The sequence below is a fragment of the Chenopodium album genome, chromosome 26 (assembly GCF_948465745.1).
Source record: "Chenopodium album chromosome 26, dcCheAlbu1.1, whole genome shotgun sequence".
Lineage (NCBI taxonomy): Eukaryota > Viridiplantae > Streptophyta > Magnoliopsida > Caryophyllales > Amaranthaceae > Chenopodium > Chenopodium album.
The window spans coordinates 10,829,254-10,849,804 of record NC_137859.1 but is presented as its reverse complement, the minus strand read 5'-3'; the positions used below and the strand labels follow the sequence as shown (position 1 = coordinate 10,849,804).

The 20,551-nt window shown below is 34.8% G+C and overlaps 4 protein-coding genes across 5 annotated transcripts; 1 reads left to right on the top strand and 3 right to left on the bottom strand.

Annotated features, from left to right (window-relative positions):
• Positions 1–3,542: 3,542 nt before the first annotated feature.
• On the bottom strand, positions 3,543–6,264 carry LOC145617874 (cystinosin homolog). The gene is made up of 8 exons (XM_081672627.1): positions 6,018–6,264; positions 5,770–5,902; positions 4,994–5,083; positions 4,754–4,878; positions 4,595–4,637; positions 4,299–4,416; positions 4,145–4,194; positions 3,543–3,833 (listed from the first exon to the last, which is right to left on the bottom strand). Exons 1-8 carry the CDS (start codon positions 6,134–6,136, stop codon positions 3,723–3,725), a joined length of 789 nt encoding a protein of 262 aa, XP_081528753.1. The 5' UTR covers positions 6,137–6,264; the 3' UTR covers positions 3,543–3,722.
• A 1,744-nt stretch (positions 6,265–8,008) lies between these two features.
• LOC145617699 (alcohol dehydrogenase class-3-like) lies at positions 8,009–20,420 on the bottom strand. 2 transcript variants are annotated; one of them, XM_081672437.1, is made up of 10 exons: positions 20,413–20,420; positions 12,532–12,587; positions 12,301–12,437; positions 11,449–11,495; positions 11,035–11,360; positions 10,140–10,222; positions 9,970–10,045; positions 8,792–8,949; positions 8,522–8,683; positions 8,009–8,406 (listed from the first exon to the last, which is right to left on the bottom strand). In XM_081672437.1, exons 2-10 carry the CDS (start codon positions 12,566–12,568, stop codon positions 8,290–8,292), a joined length of 1,143 nt encoding a protein of 380 aa, XP_081528563.1. In that variant the 5' UTR covers positions 12,569–12,587; positions 20,413–20,420; the 3' UTR covers positions 8,009–8,289. The 2 variants fall into 2 exon arrangements, with proteins under 2 accessions (XP_081528563.1, XP_081528562.1); XM_081672436.1 differs by lacking the exon at positions 20,413–20,420 and having other exon boundaries at positions 12,532–12,689.
• LOC145618083 (uncharacterized) lies at positions 13,462–18,633 on the bottom strand. The gene is made up of 6 exons (XM_081672866.1): positions 18,438–18,633; positions 18,214–18,306; positions 16,942–17,191; positions 16,741–16,837; positions 14,217–14,282; positions 13,462–14,094 (listed from the first exon to the last, which is right to left on the bottom strand). Exons 1-6 carry the CDS (start codon positions 18,601–18,603, stop codon positions 13,897–13,899), a joined length of 870 nt encoding a protein of 289 aa, XP_081528992.1. The 5' UTR covers positions 18,604–18,633; the 3' UTR covers positions 13,462–13,896.
• On the top strand, positions 19,651–20,310 carry LOC145617700 (DNA-directed RNA polymerase II subunit 4-like). The gene has a single exon (XM_081672439.1). It carries the CDS (start codon positions 19,724–19,726, stop codon positions 20,138–20,140), a length of 417 nt encoding a protein of 138 aa, XP_081528565.1. The 5' UTR covers positions 19,651–19,723; the 3' UTR covers positions 20,141–20,310.
• Positions 20,421–20,551: the final 131 nt, after the last annotated feature.

The window sequence follows — 20,551 nt, the reverse complement described above, 5'->3', positions numbered from 1 at the left end:
ATTACTTTTTTTTGTAAAAAACTTAGCATTTGCAATCCCTTAAATTCCATTATCTATCATATCCTTGGCTCCTCTAGTCTTCCCTTATTAACCGCCTTCTCTATCAAATGAATAGTCATAACCAAAAACTAGGTGACCACAATGTCCTCTAGGATGACCTTGCAATTTATGAAACTTTTTTTTACCCGTGCTCCTTGTGAACAGATTGTCTATTTGTGTTTTCAATTGCTCCACTCAAGATTGTTAATTATAAAGTGAGAATCCCGCTTTTCAAACCAACTATTAGCCAAAATTAAGTCATATAAAATCTCATACAATAATTATGTGTAATATAATATATACGTAGTTGTGTTAATTATGTGTAATATATGATATACATAATTTCATGTAATTTGTTAATTTATAAATAATTTCACGTTATATATTTTTCATTGCAATAACATTCGTAGTATGATAATCTATTGTTAAAGTAGTATTGAGATTAACTTTATTCAACTTCTTGCCAGCACAGTAAATGTAGTCCGCAGTGGCCTTATCGATGTTATAACAAACAAATACTATATATTATACAAGATTTACTGAAATCTGAAATTAAAATTCACAATATTTGAAATCAAAATTCACAATATTTCTAGAGCTTGCCCTAGAAACATAAATGACAAATACATGACAATTTCATTTTCATCATGTCTTCCTTTGAAAGCCTTTCGATTCATCCATGGAAGACGAACCTCATCCCCATAACCAACATCATTCCCGATGACATTACCAATACTACAACAAACCCCAACCATACCACCATATCAGGAAGTTTCGCCGCCGAATTTGACAAAAAACCCAAAAAATATACTACCTCCGTTTCTTTTTAGTTGACATGTATTCCTTTTTAGGAAGTTTTTTTTTTAGTTGACACGTTTCCTATTAGGGTAACTTTTTTGCCTTACATTTACAAGCTACCTCACTTGCTTTTTCATTCTCTCTCACTCTCTCTCCTCTCCTTAATATATGTGTCTAATCAAACGTGTCAACTAAATAGAAACGGAGGAAGTATAAATTAAGGGTATAGTTAACCCCAAATGGAAGGTTTTTGCCATTGTTTGAAATTCTTCCCTCAATTGTTGAAGAAAAATTCAATTTCCATTGTTCAAAACTGCTCAAAGTTCATGGTTGAGGAGAGAGAAATTAAGAGTAGTGGGTAATTTTTTACCAAAAAGACCAAATCATATTGAGAAACTTGTATTTTCTCATATTTCTGCATCCCAAATATATGTAGTATAGACCTCGAAATGTAAGACGAGTTGCAGAAACTTGAAATTTGATTAAGTTGCAGCACTTTATTGAAACTAGCTTAATACCCTCATTAGTAATTGCCCTCTAAAAGTCTATTCTCTTCAACTTAATTTCAGTTCAGTTCAGTTTAGCTCCAATCAGTTCAGTTTAGTTTAGTTCAGTTCCTATTTTTTTTCCGATCCTTCTCTCATAAACAATTCATTTTAGCTCTATTCAGTTCAGTTCAGTTGCGTTGAGTTCAGTTCAGCTCATAATTCATAAATCAGAACAAGCCTTATATTAGCACACAATATCAACATTAACATTAATACAAAAACTTAGGGCCTGTTCATATTTACTTAATTTTAGTTCAGTTCAGTTCAGCTGCAATCAGTTCAGTTTAGTTCAGTTCAGCTCTGATCAGTTCAGTTCAGTTCAGTTCAGCTCCTAATTTCCTACTCTCATAAAATATTCATTTCAGCTCAACTCAGTTCATCTCTAATCAGTTCAGTTCAGTTCAGCTCAATTCAGTAAATGTGAACATGCCCTTACTACGAGTACAAAACAGGGAAAAAAAAAGAATTCACCAACAATGATTCAACTTAAGAATTTGCATGTTGTTGTTACTAAAAGTCAAAAACAATGCTAAAGTTTGGTCGCATAACTTGGGAATATCAGTTGGTGTTAGGTTTTTTTTTTTTTTTTTTTTTTTTTTTTTTGACAGGGTGTTAAATTGTTAATGACATGTGTATAGGATGAATCTCATTATATATAGCACAACATAAGAAAATTTGTGAGGAATGTCCTTTTAAGTGGCCGACCTTGTGAGAAAGGTCCTTTAATGAAAAAGGTGGCACAAAAGGTCCTTTTATCGGCATTGGTTGTGAGGTAGGTCCTTTGACCAAACTCCGGCGTTGACCAATTTTTTCCAGCTTTTTTTTTCCCCTTTCCCTCATTTCCCTCGATTTTCATTTTCCCCCTTATTTTATATTTCCCTCCCTTATTTCCATTCAACTATTCTGACGTGACTAGTAGCTACCCATTAATGGCGGTTCACTGTAGAAGGAATCAATAGCGAAATGTAGTCTGGCCGTAGATTAACCCCACAATTTCTTCATTAGGTATGGCTTTAACTCTCTCTCTATTCTGCCTCTTTCAAAGTAGGAAAATTTTTCAAAAAATTGCTAATTTGGTTTGTGAAAATGATGAAGAGCAACCCACAACGGAAAAGCAAGTCAAAACGGAAAAGCAAGTCCCCACATCTTTTCATTCACGCGCATAACTAGACTCGCGTTGAATGGCTTTAATTGGCCTATTGTAATTTTAGGGAAAAGAATAGAAGATTTGGGGTTAATTTTGGGAATTTTTGACAATTACCACCTTCTGTTTTGTCCATTTTAGCAATTACCACCTTCTATTTTTTTTTTTTTTGAAGATTACCACCTTCTATTTTCAAAAACATCAAAAGTTACCACCTTCTTGCCCCCCAACTACCACGTGACGTCATTTTGATCTCATTCTTTCCCTTTCTTCCCTATTTCCCTCACATTTTTCATTCCTATTTGGATTCTCATCTCCTCTTTCACTTTTTTTTCCCCAAACCACCAATAATTGTTCGTCAATTTTGATTTGGAGGAGCGAAGTGAAGTGTTTTTGATTATTTAGGGGAAAAGAAGTGAAAGGTTGGATGAGAATCGAGTTAGAAATGAGAAATGTGAGGAAAATAGGGAGGAAAGGGAAAGAATGAGCCCAAAATGACGTCACGTGATAGTAGAGGGGCAAGAAGGTGGTAACTTTTGATGTTTTTGAAAATAGAAGATGGTAATTTTAAAAAAAAAAAAAATAGAAGGTGGTAATTGCTAAAATGGACATAACAGAAGGTGGTAATTGTCAAATTTTCCTTAATTTTGTTCTGAAATTAGGGTTTAATAATGGGGGAAAAATGAAAATCGAGGGAAAAGGAAAAAAAAGTTTTTTTTTTAAAGGTCATTTAAGTGGTCACGTGCTGTGTACGAGACTTTTTTGACCTAGAAAAAATTGGTCAATTTCGGAGTTTGGTCAAAGGACCCTCCTCACAACCCAATGCCGATAAAAGGACCTTTTGTGCCACCTTTTTCATAAAAGGACCTTCCCCACAAGGTCGACCACTTAAAAGGACCTTCCTCGCAAATTTTCCTTATATGGATTACAATTAGTCGATGTATGTCCTCCAATCCAGCTAATGTGTTTGTCTTAACACTCATAACACTTGAATTTATTTCGCTAATCACAAATAAATAATTCATCTAATTATACAAATTTCACGGGATATATTGAGATATGTATAGCTATTCTTTACAACAAAAGCTGCACTGTTTCTCTAATCTCTTAAAACAACGGTCTGCTTTAGTTTGTTTGGATGCTAAAATACACTTGATTGATGTCGTATGCTTAACAAAATAATGACAATTAGCTTAGCTTGTTTCTGAAATTGGGGCTTGAATAGGGAGCTTCTCCTTCTTTTTACTTGCTGGGTATAGCACATAATGTTGAATGATGAATAGAATGTCGAAGAAGATCGAAACCTGTCAGTCACAAAACAGTAAGGTACAAAGAGTTGAAGATAATATGCACACAAATTCTAACTACCAAATGTTGAAAATTACTGATAATAATGATTGTATTCTTCATTCGAGTTTAATTTTTGGTGTTTAGAGAGCCACAAGGGCAGGAGTGAGAATCGATCCCAGAATCTCTGAGAATCGGGAGGGAAGCTCTAACCACTTGAGCTATCCCTCACTCTCTTCATTTGAGTTTAATTAAACATAATAAATTATGTGGGTTTTAAATTAGGGTGTAGTGAAATTTAGAAGTAAAATAAAAGAAGTGATCATACCAAAGATAGTAGAGTTTTTCCAATATTTCCATAGAAATTGACCCATGATTCTGCAAGAAAAGATCATACTGAACGTTAATACGAAACCACAGAGATTTAACAATCAGGACTAATTACAGTACATGGCGCGAAACCAAAACACCTCATGACTTACTCTGATCAATAGATTGCATAGCCATTTGACCATAATTTGTCACACCTCCCAGCAAATCAAGTAAAATATTTCCAATGCTGAAACCATCAGTGCTTTTTAGTCGAAAGTTCATGACAGCCTGCATATAATTGATTTACAATTAACATTAATCTTCGAAAAACTGCAATTTGAATAGAATTGTTGATATTGTGTAAGACAGAGTTTAACAATATCACAAGTCATTAGTAAGTTGATAAACCAAGAAAGGATTAAGGCGACATCATGATTAATTGCGAAAGAAGTATATAAATACTGACCTGTGGCACATATTTGATGACTGTCATAGTAACCTGAATAGTGCTGCAAAATAATAGAATGTGTACATGTTATAACACCATTAAAGGAAAATAAACAGATGTACATGTTGAAAAAATCAAGTTATAAACAAATGAGAACATAGTAGCTTGTCATCTTACTTGAAAACATTGATCAACCAGAGCCATGAATGTCTGTGAATGCCTACAAATACACAAACCGCGGCAGAAAACCATATGATGCAGACAATCCCAATTGCAATTTTCGAAAACCTCTGATTTTTTCTCTGCATGTAAACCAAATGTTATATTTTCAAATATTTGGTTTAACAACAAAATCGAGCACACTGCTAGTAAGAAAAGGGTAAATCACATATTACTGTTAATTTTTCGGTCATTTACCTCATAGATGAAAATCTGAAAGAGGGTAAATGCAGTCAAGAGGACTGCATGTGAAGAGAATGCAACATCATTTGCAGCTACTGGTATCATCTGTATACAATATTAACAAAGGTTTACATTATTACATAAGATGGGTGTATACAATAAGACCGCGACAAAAGTCAACTCTTATAAATCGATTCTACTTGAGGTCCCCTCGGCCTCAGTACCTCATGACCTAGCCCATCAAGGTCATATCAATCGTTACAACTTATAAAATGTCACTTTTACACCCGTCTTACACAAGAATGCAACTACTTAGTACCTATAAAATCGACACTGTCTAAAAATGTACGTTTATGATCAAACTTACACTCCACTTGTATGAATAATTCTAAAAACAGGGCTAAAGTGAGTTGCCTAATATGACTTGGAAAACAGGGAAATTAATGATAGTGCCGACAAAAAAAAAAAAAAAAAAAAAAAAAAAAACAATGAATAAAAAAGCTTAATGTTTCCTCGGACTTGCGTAGAAATTTTGTAGAAGACTTTGTATTTTAGAAGGCTAGATTTATTTACAATGGATTTTACTAATAGAATTTAATTTAGAAGGTTAAATAGTTATTATAGTTATTTATAAATTATGTAACAATTTCGTAGATCTAGCGGTTTTTATGTTTATTGTGTGGCTAGAGCCTTAAGCTACGAGTATTGGTTCAAGATCATGCAATAAACAACGCGAACAGAAAAAAAAAACATAGGAGAAAGGAAGAAGAAGAGGGAACAAGAATACAAACCTCATTAGACCCATACTTGTGACGATATTGAGCCTGAACAGCCGCGCTAAAGAAGAGGACCGCATTGTATATCAAATACGATGAGTGTTTCGTCAAGTTTAATAGCACAAAGTCGAAATTTAGTCCCACCACACTGCCAAATAAACATTCATACAAAAACATTAAGAACTTTTAGAGACGAAGAGAGTATTGTTAAAGCTCGAATGTAACATACAAATAAATAAAGATCATGAAAATAAAAAACAAACCTTTTTCGTTGAAAATTCAGGATAACTTGAGGATAAAAACTAATAGACCAAGCAACAAATGCAACCCATCCTAAAACTTCATACAAAACTTTAAGTTGCATAGAGTGCCACTCTCCCATCTTTTTATTTTTTCAAAAAAGTTAAGGTTCTTTGATTATTTTGTTGAATACAATATAATAGAGTAGAATAATTTATATTTATAAGTAAGAAAATGAGGTGACAATAAATGCGAGGTTACAGAAAAAACAAGAAATAGGGGGTGTTGGAAAAAAGGTTTCAATGAGGGCAATGTTTATTTATATAAAGATAGATGCTGTTTGTTACGATTATGATCCGTGATTATAACAGAAATATGTAATGCACTCAGACGGTAATATGGGCATATGCAACCGTCATAAGTTAAGTTAAGATATTTATTTACCTATTTTTTTTGCTTTAATATTGTCAAGAACGATTGGACAAGATTGGTCTTAAAAATCAACCCGATTCGACTCCAATTCGAGTTAGGAGAAACTCTAGAGTAATAACTAATCATATAAAAGATACTTTCACAATTGGTTAATGTCACAAAGTTAGGGCCTGTTCATATTTACTGAATTGAGCTGAACTGAACTGATTGGAGCTGAACTGAACTGAACTGATTGGAACTGAATTGAACTGAACTGAACTGAATTGAGCTGAAATGAATATTTCATGTGAGAGGGAAATTAAGAGCTGAACTGAATTGAACTGAATTGAACTGAACTGAACTGATTGGAACTGAACTGAACTGAATTGAACTGATTGGAGCTGAACTGAACTGAACTGAAATTAAGTAAATGTGAACAGACCCTTAGTTGTTCACACACACGAGTCAATAAGTTTGAAAATTCAATAAAACTTCATATTGAAGGACATTATCTAATCATAATCAAAGGTTCTCAAAAAAAAAAAAAATCTAATCATTAAATTTATATTTTAATGTAAGATTATGTAAAGGCAAAAGTTAATGAGCGTTTGATAAGTCAACGTCGATAGGTGTAATTAACGTTCATTTTAAGTAAATTTTTTTTTTAAAAGTAGAATTTTAAACTTAAAATGAACATTAATTACATCTATCGAGGTATGATTTTGTCATGCATTTTTAAATTAATACCACTTTACAAAGTATTTTAAATGTTTATCAAATTCATCTTATATATAATTACAGAGTCAGTTAATGAGGTTTCTCCAAAACCTCAATCCTCAACTCTCATGAATTTTTTTTTTTTTTTTTTTTAATTTTTTATTTATTTATTTTTTTTTTGTCATAGCTTCAATTAAGTAACTTCCACGTCATCATTTTTTTTATAACTTCCACATCTCCTGTTGTTTTACTTTCTAAATATACATTCTACGAATACACTGTACACTCTAGTACCAATTAATTGTTTACTTAATACTTGAACTTTTTTCGTGGAGCTACTTAATACTTGAACTTAATTGCATGATATATTAATTTTCTTAAACCTATCAAGATTCGTTAGATTATACTCCGTAAATTGAATTTTTCCATAATTAATTTAAGTAAAGTTTGATGTCAATTACCCATCAAATTCCTATACTACTAAAGCCAATTTGGATGGGATCAAACTTCGCCATCATTTGATGCCCGTATCGGTACTAATCTGGCCTACCCGGTATGTGATTGGCCATAATTTAGAAAAAGTTGGTCACAAACAGATAAACAAGTGGAAAAACTTGTTCAATCTGTTAACAAAATTTGGCAGATGCACTTTAACTTATTTGATTAGTCAAGTCAACGAAGTCAATCACATAATGCGATTACACAGTGCAAGTTACATGACACCAGCATGTTCGATTGTTCAGCTGCAAATCATTGGGTCCATAATCTTTTGTAATAATTCATAATACTCCGTATCATATTATGAAGTAAACCTCAAACGGTAAGCAGATGGGACAGACACTATGACGACTAATTCTAGATCGAGGGTACCAACACATGAATCAAGGATGAAATATGTTACAGATGCTGTCAAAAGCTCAAAACATTCAATTGTATAAACTGGCATATATTGCCCTGAAAATTGCAAACTTGCTTTATATTTAGGCTTCGATAATTAGGTGCTGAAAACTCGGTTTAAAAAGGATGCAAAGATACCTTAAAAGGGTTCATCATGTATCGTTTTCCCCTGTTTTGTCTCTTACATCACCCAGAAAAACATATGACAGCTAGGGTAGGAATCATAGAAAATCATAGCCATGCCACATATATAGTGATTCAACGGTTGATTTATTCATGAGCTGCCAACACACATCGGAGACAACCACCTTCGTGCATGAGATCAAAAGCCTTGTTGATGTCTGTGAGAGTCAAGCTATGAGTTATGTACTCATCAACCTTGATCTCCTGCAAAAATGCACAGGTGAACAGATATTGAGAAGTCTCACATCGGAATAATGAACCTTTATCTTTAAATAGGTTTGTGAAAATATCAAGTACTTGGTTAAATTTATTTACTCACCTTCTTTAGGTACTTCTCTACAAGCCAAGGTACTTGAGATCGGCTCTTAAAACCACCAAAAGCTGTTCCCTTCCAAACACGACCAGTGACCAGTTGGAAAGGACGAGTAGAAATCTCCTGACCAGAGGCAGCAACACCCACGATAACAGATGTTCCCCATCCCTGCACAAATTTTTCCCAAGCAAATGAGAGAGATCTTCAATCTATATACCTGTAAGGCTGTGAGTAGATGGCATGGAAAGATAAGACGCAATCGAGCTGCAAACTTACTTTATGGCAACACTCCAAGGCAGCCCTCATCACTGAAACATTTCCGATGCATTCAAAGCTGTAGTCAACTCCTCCATCAGTTTGATCCACAATCACTTGTTGTATGGGTTTGTCATAATCCTTTGGATTCACAAACTCTGTAACTCCAAAATTCTTGGCTGCAACATTGAATTTGGGAAAAAAAAAAAGATGAGAAGATTTTGAATTAGTGTTATCTAAAAGATGAGCTCAATAATTCTTGACACTGTACAAAGGTTGCAATATAAATCTGCACAATGTATTTTTAAAATGCCATGCAAAGGATTTAAGTTTGGTACCACGGGTTGTATAAAAAGGTATACAAAAAACGAATGGGCAAAAAGCTATCCATCACAAGGAAAATTAGAAGTCTAAGAAGATCGCAGATACTGCTAAAAATCTTTCTGGAAATATAAATTAGCACAGTTTCATTAACAGACAAAATTTAGAAAGAAAGCAAATTACTGGGAGAAATGCATTCACTCCATACAGAAATCAATTCAACCTCGTGTACTCTCTTCCAAATTTTCCTTTAACATAGAAGTAGGAAACAGGCTGCACCCCTGCTAAGTATACCTTAAGGGTTAAGGCTAAAGCCCACACTCATGACCAAACAATAGAACACCAAATTACCATCAGAACACCAAATTCCAGGAGAAAAGCAAAATATATTGTACATTAGCTATTTACAACATCATCCAAAAATTTAATTACCGTACCTAGCTTTGCTTCAAGTGTAGTAGAGAAGAGGTCTTAAAAAGACAACCAACAAAATTTTCTGAAAGATTTAGGATACTGCTTCATGATCAGACATCAAACTTCCAGTGACATGTAATCGCATCATAAAATATATTGAAAGATTGAAGCTATTGGAATGTAATTATATAACATTTTACCTTCCTCTATGGAATGGAATAAAGAAGGCTATAATGGGAGGAGTGACACGTCCATCGAATTTGTGTAAAAGAAAACATAGGAATGTCTCGACACACTGGCAGCAATCAAATGCTTTTAGATCATTTCATTTAAGAATGTAATCATTTACCCCTATGCCTCAAAGGAATCTCACAGAGTAAAAGCACCACTATATATGCAACAGGATTGGCAAATAAGTGGATGAGATATTGACAATCTTCTGGACTAAAGAATGAAGACAATACCTACATCAAACTTCTTGGGATCAATATCAACACCAATGATCCGTGAAGCACCTGCAGCCTTAGCACCCTCTGCAACCTGTTGATGCAGTATCCAGTTAGATCATCACATCATCAGTTAGGAAAGAGCAAAACTCACTAAAAATAAAAATAGAGGTTCACTGGAAACTTACAGCAAGGCCTACAGTTCCAAGACCAAAAATAGCAACATTGGACCCTGGCTCTACCTTTGCAGTGTTCCAGACAGCTCCAAGACCTGCAGAAATGTCAATAATATAAACAATGAGGTTTCCCCTCTAACATGGAACCTAGAGAGAGATTCAATGCATCAATTACAAAGATAGCAACAAGCATCACAAGAAGAGAGGGGGTGGGGGTGGGGGTGGGGAAGGTATAAGCCGTATAACCAAGTATTTTCAGCATAAAGTCCTGAAAAATCCATGTAAACATCAAAAGCACTATAACAACCCCTAGTGAATAGAAAAACTAATGGATTATAAATGGTAAAGCTAGCCTAAATCATAACAAATAACACAACCCCATAAGAAAAAATTGTATCTAATGATGTTCAGTCAAACGAAGGCTAGGATTTGGCATTTTGGCTAGACTTGCTAATTGCTATTGTTGGCAACTTTTTATATCTAAACAATTTTGTTAACTTCCTACCATGTGAAACTCAAATTTTCTTGTTATGTCTTCTAAATTCAGTCAGGAGATTATGAAATACGTGTACATCATAATTATCATTAAAATTAACAAGAGTTGTCTTCTAAATTCTGTCCCAATATGAGACAGTAAGTTAAGATGTTATTCGTATAGTGACAGAAATATATACTACCTCCATTTCATATTATTTGCAACGATTTGACATAAAGTAAAGAGGAAAAATGTCTAATCGTTGCAAATAATATGAAACGGAGGTAGTATAAAATAAGTCAAAAATAAAAAATAAAAAAATAAATTAAAAAAAACTAACTCTCATTAACCAACAGATCAAATTAGATATGTAACAAGAAAGAGCATGTAATGCTAGTTAATGGTAACTAGCAAATAATAAAAGTATCTTACCAGTAGATACACCACAACCAAGAAGGCAGACTTTGTCCAAAGGAGCTTGTGGATCAATTTTTGCAACACTAACATCATGTACAACAGTGTATTGAGAAAATGTCGAGGTTCCCATGAAGTGGTAAATAGGTTTCCCCTTGACAGAAAAACGACTCTGGCGGTCATTCATCATAACTCCAGCTCCAGTAGCTGTCCGAATTTTTCCACAGAGGTTTGTCTTTCCTGACTTGCAGAATTTACACTCTCTGCACTCAGCTTGGTAGCATGGAATAACATGATCTCCAGGCTTCACTTCTGTTACACCTTCACCAACACTCTCCACAATCCTGCATTGATAAAAATTCAACCGAAATTGGGTTACAACCACTTTAGAGAGATTAATAAAAAATTCCACGAATTTTTAAAAGTACATACCCTGCAGCTTCATGACCAAGGATACATGGGAAGAGACCTTCAGGGTCCTGCGACACCATAAGTTTATTTAGATAACAATTATCAAAGACCATATTATTAAAAATTAAGTTTTGTGCACTGTGCAAACGACGCAGGACTCTTCAATAGTGACTGAGAACCATAACTATCCAGCCCAAATTACCAGAGTCCAACTCTTAATGATCCCTGAGTAAAATTAACTATCAGACATTTCATAGAAGACCCTCATACGTTACTAAATGTCCTAAATCATGAAATGTCAACAAATTGATGCCCATATATTTTATACTTTCAAAACATTTGGTTGCATTGGACCACCAATTCCATGAACATAATCCAAGTTTTCTTACAAGTAGATTCCAAAATACATTGACATATAATTGCATGCAAAGCATCAAATGATATCCCCTATTAGTTGGGTTTTCCCAGTGACAAATATTAGGACTAAGTGAGTAGAAAAATAGAGGGAAAAACTTCATAAAACAGCCATAAGTTATTCTATTAATCCACCTCAATCAATTTTTGACCCCAAGTTTGAGTAGCATAGTACCTACTAAAATTTTATCGGAATCGCGATACAAATTCAAGGAAGGCAGCATATTTGACAAAGGTTTCGAATATTCAAATCAAAAGCTTAGACATTTCAAACCAACATCGCCAATTTTGAAATAATTAAAAAATACCCTAAAAAATTAATCACCAACCATGCAATATTCAATTGGAGAAATCCAAATCCGTCAGCATAATCAATAAACTCCAAATTACAATAAATTCAACAACAAAAACCCTAAATTGATGGATGATTAGAATCAACAAAGAAGATAGAAAATAGACCTTGCCACTCCAAGTGTAAGCATCGGTGTGACAAAGAGCAGTGAAGAGAATTTTGATTCGAACTTCGCCGGCTTGTGGTGGCGCAACCTCGACATCTTCGATTGAGAGAGGTTTGTTGGGTTCCCAGGCCACCGCCGCTGAACAATTGATTTACAGAGATCAACACCATTTTCAGCCATTGAAATGCATGAATTGTGCAGGATTGCAAGGAGGAGAGGAGAGAGAAAATACCTTTGCATGTGATGACTTTGCCTTGAGTGTCCGCCATTAATGAAGAGTTGATTGAGCTCTGAGTTTTTGTGTTTGTATGGTGAAAATAAAATTGATAGTCGTGAGAAATGTGGAGTATATACGAGTAAATAATGTGGGAGTAGTACTAGTGACTAGTTAGTAGTGGACTAGTGGGCACTATAAAGCTATGTTTTTTATGGTTATGGTCATTTTCAAATTTTGTGGAAGTTACAAAAATGTTAGGTGGGAGGGGTGTCAATGCGGATGTCCGAATCGGGTTCGGTCAGGTCAGGTTAATGTTTTTTAAGTTCAGTCATGTTAGATTTTTAAGTCAACGCGAGTCGAAATCTGAATTGGATATTTTTTTAAGTCGATTTTGAATCGGATCAAGTGTAGATTTGATACCTCCGTCAAATTAAACCCAACTTCATTAGGGCTAGTATCATGAATGAATCAATTTTTTTTGGGTAAGAGTTGAATTTCTCGGATCAAATCAAGATGGATATTGTTCAAGATAGATGGTATTTTGGGTCGGAATTGCCACGAATGTAACATGAATGCAAATTAGAGGTTGTTTCCCCATAAAAATAAAAAATAAGTCCTTATCTATCGGCAAGAATCATGTGCCATCAAGCATCAACCTCATGGTGTATTCAGAAATTTCTTTATCATCTGTCATAGTTCCTACATAATGAACTCAATTATCCCTCATTAAACTTGTCGAGCATTTAAAAATCTCTTTTTATTGGTTTCAAAAAAAAAAAAAAAACTCTTTATCATCTGTCATCTTGTTTTCTTGCTTATCAAGATTTAAACATTTCTCTTTAAAAATAAAATTAAATATTAATGTATGGGGACATTGACGAATGATAATATTGTATTCAATAATTCAAAGACACTCTGAACATCCAATAGTTGGCATTTCCTATTCATTTTTACAGACAATTAATTAATCAAATATTCTGATGGACATAGGCATCAAATCTCTCAATTTGATACTTCGTACCAAGTTCTCCCTTTGCCTAGAAACAAATCAAACTATAATAGCAGATGGAGTACAAGTTTTGAAATTTCTTCAAATAAAAATGCTCAATTCTTAAATTAGTAATAACTTGTGTCAAATTCTCCTTAATTAGTACTAGTTTACTAAGATTGAGTAATGGAAGAGTGTAAGAATAATCCAACTTACAAGAAGACAGACCACATCTCCTTGATTACCTAATACTCCTATGCAATAATAACAAAGGGCTTGAACAAACTACACTTTTAAACAAGCCCTACATCATGTGCTTCAATTTAAACTTTAAAGCATGATCATGTGCTCTCTATGATGAGCCCCATGATCATCCAATGGACCGAGAATTCTCATTCATCTGGCAATTTACAGATTTTATAGGTTTTACTGCCTATTTTGCACTCTATACCACTGAATTTAGCAGTGAAAACCCGCTTCTGTAATGAATTCCTGCCATCAGGATGTTTCTTAGCCTCTTCTACTACTCTTTGCAGTAAATCACTTGTATCACCAGACGCCCATGTTAATGATATATGAGGTCGAGGATCCTGCAATACATATCCAGCATCATTAGGCCATTAGCTCATCAAAAGAAAATATATTAAGAGAAAGCCTAAGACTGCACATATCAAGCCTTGTAAACTTATAATGAACATTGACTAAATCAAACCTTGTAAAATTCAGGAAGATTGTGGAGCCTGTAGGCTTCGTTAACAGCTTGAATCTGCTTTGTTATCTGTAACAATGAAGACAAGGTCAACGCTGCCTCTATCATGTGAAAAAGGCAACTAGCTAATGGAAAATACAGATCAATTCCTCGGTTGAATTACATCAATATAGTTTCAACAACCAACAATGTTGTGTCTATCGAAATGAGTACATATCCTAAGTTAATTAAGATAATTAATTCATTGTTTGCAAGCCAAGAATGAAAGGAGTTGAAGCCACCATATATGTTTTCCACAGCTCAAACAATGCACAGAAGAATTTGGCCTTCAATCATAAGTATATAGACATATAGATTAACGTCTAGTTATTATCCTTAACAAACTTAGGGCATCTTCCAAAGGAATGGATAGCACGTAGAAACTGTTATGCCCTCTACTACTTCCAAACACAACAGCAAGTAGATGAAAAAACGAGAAAAACCATAGGGGGTGATAAACGAGGGCAATGTAAAGTGAAAACCCACAAAAGGAAAGGTTTATAAAAAGAGGGCTAAGGGGAGATATAATGAGAGGAAAAACATGCCAGTAAAAAACAGGGGGAAAAGTTTGAGAAAACCTATACAAAGGAAAGAGTAAAACACAATGACTTTAGGTAAAAGAAAAATGTATTCCGTATATATCTATAGTCATGACATGTCCTCCGCATAGATTTTCTCCCTTCACTCTACTCTATCCAACAATAATATTTTCTCAAACCCCAAAAGGCACATATCACTTCCCTCCTCCAAGTTTTCTTAGGTCTTCTGCTACCACTCACGATCCATCACTTTACCACTCTTCAAGCTTCCTTACCATAACCTTACTCGATCTCCATCTTACATAGCCAAACCACCTTGGGCAATTCTCCCTCATCATGGTTTCAAATTTCAATAGATTTCAACCTTGTCTTTCTAATATGTCATTCCACAGCCGATCGTTTCTTTTATGGCCACACATCCAAAGCATCATACCTATCTCCACCAAACTTCTAACCACAGCTCATAAATTTCCTGGCATCCTAAATCTTTGTCTAGAGAAGAAAATAGGCATATAGCATCCCAAATAAAGCTACATACTCTGCATAGTTCATAATAGGCACTTGTCCAAATCCTAGAATCCATCACTTGAACTAGATGAAAAAATCCTCATTCATATCATCAGCTAAAGGATTCTGGCTTTTCCAATTTGTCTTAGGTAAGAAAATTTTGATTGATAGATGAAACTGTAACTAAAGAGGGGAGCCAGAGCCCATTGGTATCATGCAAAAAGAACAAAACAGCCTTTAAATAACATGTTAGATTAGAGACAACCCCATGAACAAGAACCAAAATGAAGCTAAGAAAATAAATACCTATCCCACAAAGCGGCTAGACTGGACAAACAATTAGAGCACCTTTCCATTCCTATCCAACCAAAGCACCCATAAAACAGCAAAGAATGCATACTACCTCAAAATTCTAGCCCTACACACCTCCCAAAACTCAAATTAATGACCCTGCAAATTATCTAACAATAGGTGGACTTGTCCACCTTATCCCAACAAACGCACAAGTCTCTTACATAGATAAGTCATCATATCACCAAACAAAACCAATTGATTTCACCACGAAAATGCCTTCTCCAGTCCTGTACAGGATCACAAGCCTTGAGCTTCCCAAACTAGACACCACCAATAGATAAGTCATCACATCACCATGCAAACCAATTGATTTTACCATCCAAATTAAAGATACACACGAGAAAACACCTTGCAAAGCCTCCAGTCCCGTATAGTCTCACAAGCATTGAGCTTCCCCAAACTAAACACCAAAACTCATTCAATGAAGCAGCAAATGATAAAGAGCAATAAATAACAATAAGAAATCAGGCAAAGGTAACTCTTATTATTAAAATGCAAGAACAAAAGAATTTCCTCACCACTAGATACACAACTGACAAGACAAAACCTAGTAAGACCTCTGAACCTACAGCTTGTCACAGGTATTGAACAAAACTAGATAGTCACATAAACACTTTCATGTGTTACCTAGGCCATCCAACCAAAAGAAGAAAATGAGCAATGCAGCAATTTAAGAGCCTCTAAGCGTGGCAACAGATAGAATGACAGAGGAAGCAACCAAAGTATCAATTGACCAAGTCTTCCTGTCCTGGGCCTCAGCCAAGGAGACAGTCTGAAGGATAGACAATAAAATAACAAGTTCCCTAAATTACCAATCAAGAAGATTCTTTCTAAAATGAATATCCCACGAAGATATAGTCTACTGCTCCATAAGAAAAGGAAGATAGGATGGAAAGTAGACAATCCACAAAATTAATGAATAGTAATCTAAAAGAGCACTCCTTGCCTCCTTTTAGTCCTCTGTCCAAGAATAATATTAAATTACTGAATAGTATATATAAGTTATGCCAGCCCACCGTAAAGAATAATGTACGCACAAAATTAGAGAGAGACAGCCAAAAAAAATAAAAAACAGCAGTTAATAGTACCTCTGGCAAACCTCCAGTGGTGACTTCTAATGAAAGAAAGGCCCGCGTATGATCGTCATTGACAAAAACCTCCCATTTATTGAAATCAATCCAATACCTGACCCCAAAAAAAAAATCAGATGCACATACTCAAGAGGACAATTACAACAATGTATGCATATTGTGCAAGAAAGAACACTAAACAAGAAATAAAAGGCTAACCGTTTCTGAATTTGCAACTTTTGTCGAAGCATGGTGACCATTGAATCTATTTGATGCACCCTGATAGGAACAGTTCTTCCTAAACTAATATGAAATTCTCTCCCTAAAGCAATGTCTTCAAGCTTCTGATCATCATTTAAAATATTTTTAAGTGGGATGTCAGCATCAACGACATGTAGACCAGGAACATTTGATGAAACTTTTTTTATGAACTGGGATGCCTCTTTCCTTGCTGGTTGTGGTATAAACACTACAAGAAAGTTATTCTATTTTGAGTGTCAGTAGTTACTTTCAAAAATGAAAATTAGATATACAATTATAAAAAAAAAACAAAAAATAAAAACCAATGAGATGCCTCGCATAGTCGCATGTAGGACCTTAGACAGCAAAGAATCATTTTGTAACTGATTACTAATTTACGAAATCTACCACTGGCTAAGCAGGCAACTAAATCATACTTTCCATTCTGTACACCCAGTAAAGAACCATTTACATAAGTCTATGGTGGAAACACAGGGAGCAATACAAACACTAGTTCAACCTGCCCCAGCCTCTCAGAAGGTGAAAAACTGAAAATCATACATCATGTGGTTTACTTAGCCCCTAAACCCCTTAGAGAACAAGATTTAAAGTGTACTTGAATTGTACTGGTTACACTTACCAAACACGGCTTTTTTAAAAAAGAACAGTGTTACACTTTTATTTTTTGGAAACAACACTCAATTCCAGTAAATTTGCCGTTTGAAAAGCAAAATGCCTTTTGTTTTCACCCTCATTTTTTGTTGATTTTGTTCAATTTTTGCTGGGTTTTTTTATACATTATATTTTCGTCAAATTTAGGGGATTTGGCTTTTGATTTTGCATATTGATTGATTTTGTGGTTAATTATCATACAATTATTAACATATTTCATGAAGAATAAATCATATCTCCAACCAATTCACAATTAGGAATAACTATCACACAACTTGGAAACATTTAGCCAATATACTCAAGAAACATCCTATCCACTCCCTTCCAACCCCTCAGAACTGATTACCATGAAAAAAAAAAAGTAAACCCCCATATGGTCTGGATTACCTAATCATTCGTCAGCGGCGATTATGCAGCAATTTAGCAACCCCACTATAAAGCTATTCCTATACATGTAATATTAAGCAGTAGTTTCAATTTAGTATCAAACCTTCAACATCCCACTTCACAACCAATCAATCAATACAAATAATACACAAAATTAACAAATGCGAATCATACGCAAGTTATAAAATGTACCTGGGATGTAAACATGTACAGCATAGTTGCCTTCTACATGGGGAAAGCTCCGAACCCTTGCGGGTTGACCCGTTTGCAAGTTATCAATTGTACCTTAAAAAGAAGCAAACAAAACATCAAACACTTGGTGGGCATAGTTTAATTTTGACCCAATTTGAATTAGCAGCATACATTAAAGAATAGAAAGGTTTGGAGAGTGGGAGAAGAGGAGGGGTTTTGCTTACCAAGGAGAGAATTTGGTGGGGTGAGGAGAGATAGTGGAGGCGGAGGAAGCGGCGACGGCGGAGGCGGCGGATTCTGGGGCGGAATTGAGACTGGTGTTGACGAGTTTGAGTTTGAGTCGTCTAAGTCCGAGTCTGAATCGCCGTAAGATGCTAGCAGAGCATCCATGGTTGGTTGCCAGTTTTCAGTTCTTCTCACTCAAATGACCCTTCTTTCTCAAAAAGAATTGATGTTTTTGGAGAGGTTATATTTGTCTTTTCAAGATATTAAAATTTATATTTTTAATTCATAATAGGTACAAGACCGAAAAGCAAGAAGCAAAATAAACAACGCAAAATCCTCAAGCAAACTATCTACAAAGGGACAAAGCGTGGTAAAAGCACACTCCGAGAATCCTCCTCTAAGATAAGACTAAGTTCTAATGGGGACATTATTTATAATTTCTAATCGAGAGTCTTTAACAACTTCACGATTGACCAACCAATCAGCTGTACGATTCCTTGTCTAAATACATGAGCCACCTTAATCGCTCACCGTGTATCATTTAGTAGTTTTTGGCCGTAAGTTATATCATGGATATATTTACCCGGGGGCACCTCTTTCTTTTGTAAAGTTTGTACACAAGCAATATTATCAAGCTAGACTTCTAGCCCATCAAAAAAAAAAAAAAAAAAAAAAAAAAAGCTAGACTTCTAGGTGCTCAATCTGTATATTTTATGCTAACTCCAAGCCTCTAATTAAGGCCATGTTTTTTGCCCCTATAAGCTATGCGATACGCGATGCTAGCTGAAAAGGTCAAAACAAAATTTCTATTAGAATTAGCCGGGCCTGAACAACCTTTCATTGCCCCATCACAGTTGAGGGTGTACCGACCATACTCTGGTGCTCTCCAAGTGATAAAGGTTTGGCTTATCTATTTTTTGCACCCACTATCTTCTCTAATACTCTATAAACATTGGTCAAAGTGATATACTAAATACGTATATAATGTAAAATTCAAATTAGACATTTAAAAACACATAGTGGATATAGTAACTATTTATCTCAAATTCTTAATCAATTTAGTTTAATTATCCTTTTTTTTTATCGAAAACTTAATAATCTCTTAAAACCAAATAACCAATTGGGTAATTCCACAAAAACTTACCAAAATCAATTCCAAACAGAAAAAACCTCCCCTACCCCTATAAATACAAGGGTGAAGAAAGAGAAACTTCAAAACCCATCTAACATCTTCTTCCCTCTCTCTTAAAATCCAGAAAATCTCCCTCTTTTCTGCAAATCTACAATGTCAGGAGAAGAAGAAGAGAATGCATCAGAGCTAAAACTTGGCGAAGATTTCGTCAAAGCAAAGTGTTTGATGAATGGAGAAGTAGCCATGATTCTAGAACACAGATTAGAACAATTACAGCAAGTTTCAGATGATCCCCTGAATCAAATGCCTCAAGTTTTCGAGAAATCTCTGCAATATGTAAAGCGATTCAGCCGATACAAAAACCCAGATGCTGTTCGACAGGTTAGAGAGATTCTTAGTCGTCATCAATTAGCCGAATTCGAGCTCGCTGTTCTTGGTAATCTTTGCCCAGAAACTGTTGAAGAAGCAATTGCTATGGTACCTTCGCTTAAAGATAAAGGAAGGGATCTTGATGATGAAGCTATTGAGAAGATGCTTACTGATCTTGCTATGGTTAAGAAGTTTGAGTGATTTTGGTTTCTGGGTTGGTTGGATGTTAGGGTTAGGGTTTCTGGGTACCGCGAATTTGTCATCAATTTTTAAAATTTGGTGTTTTTAGGATTGTTAATTGAGAATTCTAATGCTATGTATTGTTCAATTTGATGAGAATTTGATGGTAGTAAATTGGTAATTGATGTGTTTGTTATGTGCATATCAAGTGTTTGATGAAAGTCCTTGCTATGATATTGAATATATGATCGATCAAACTTGTGATTCACTCTCATTGATCATTCCTATGTGAATTTTTGTGTTTGTTCGTTCATACTTGCTTGCCGGATGTTTAAAACACGATTTTCGGCATTGCCTTCTGGTCATGTATGCAAAAGTTTATGAACATTAATATAATGTAAGGAATTTTGAGATGGTTATTATAAAGTTAAT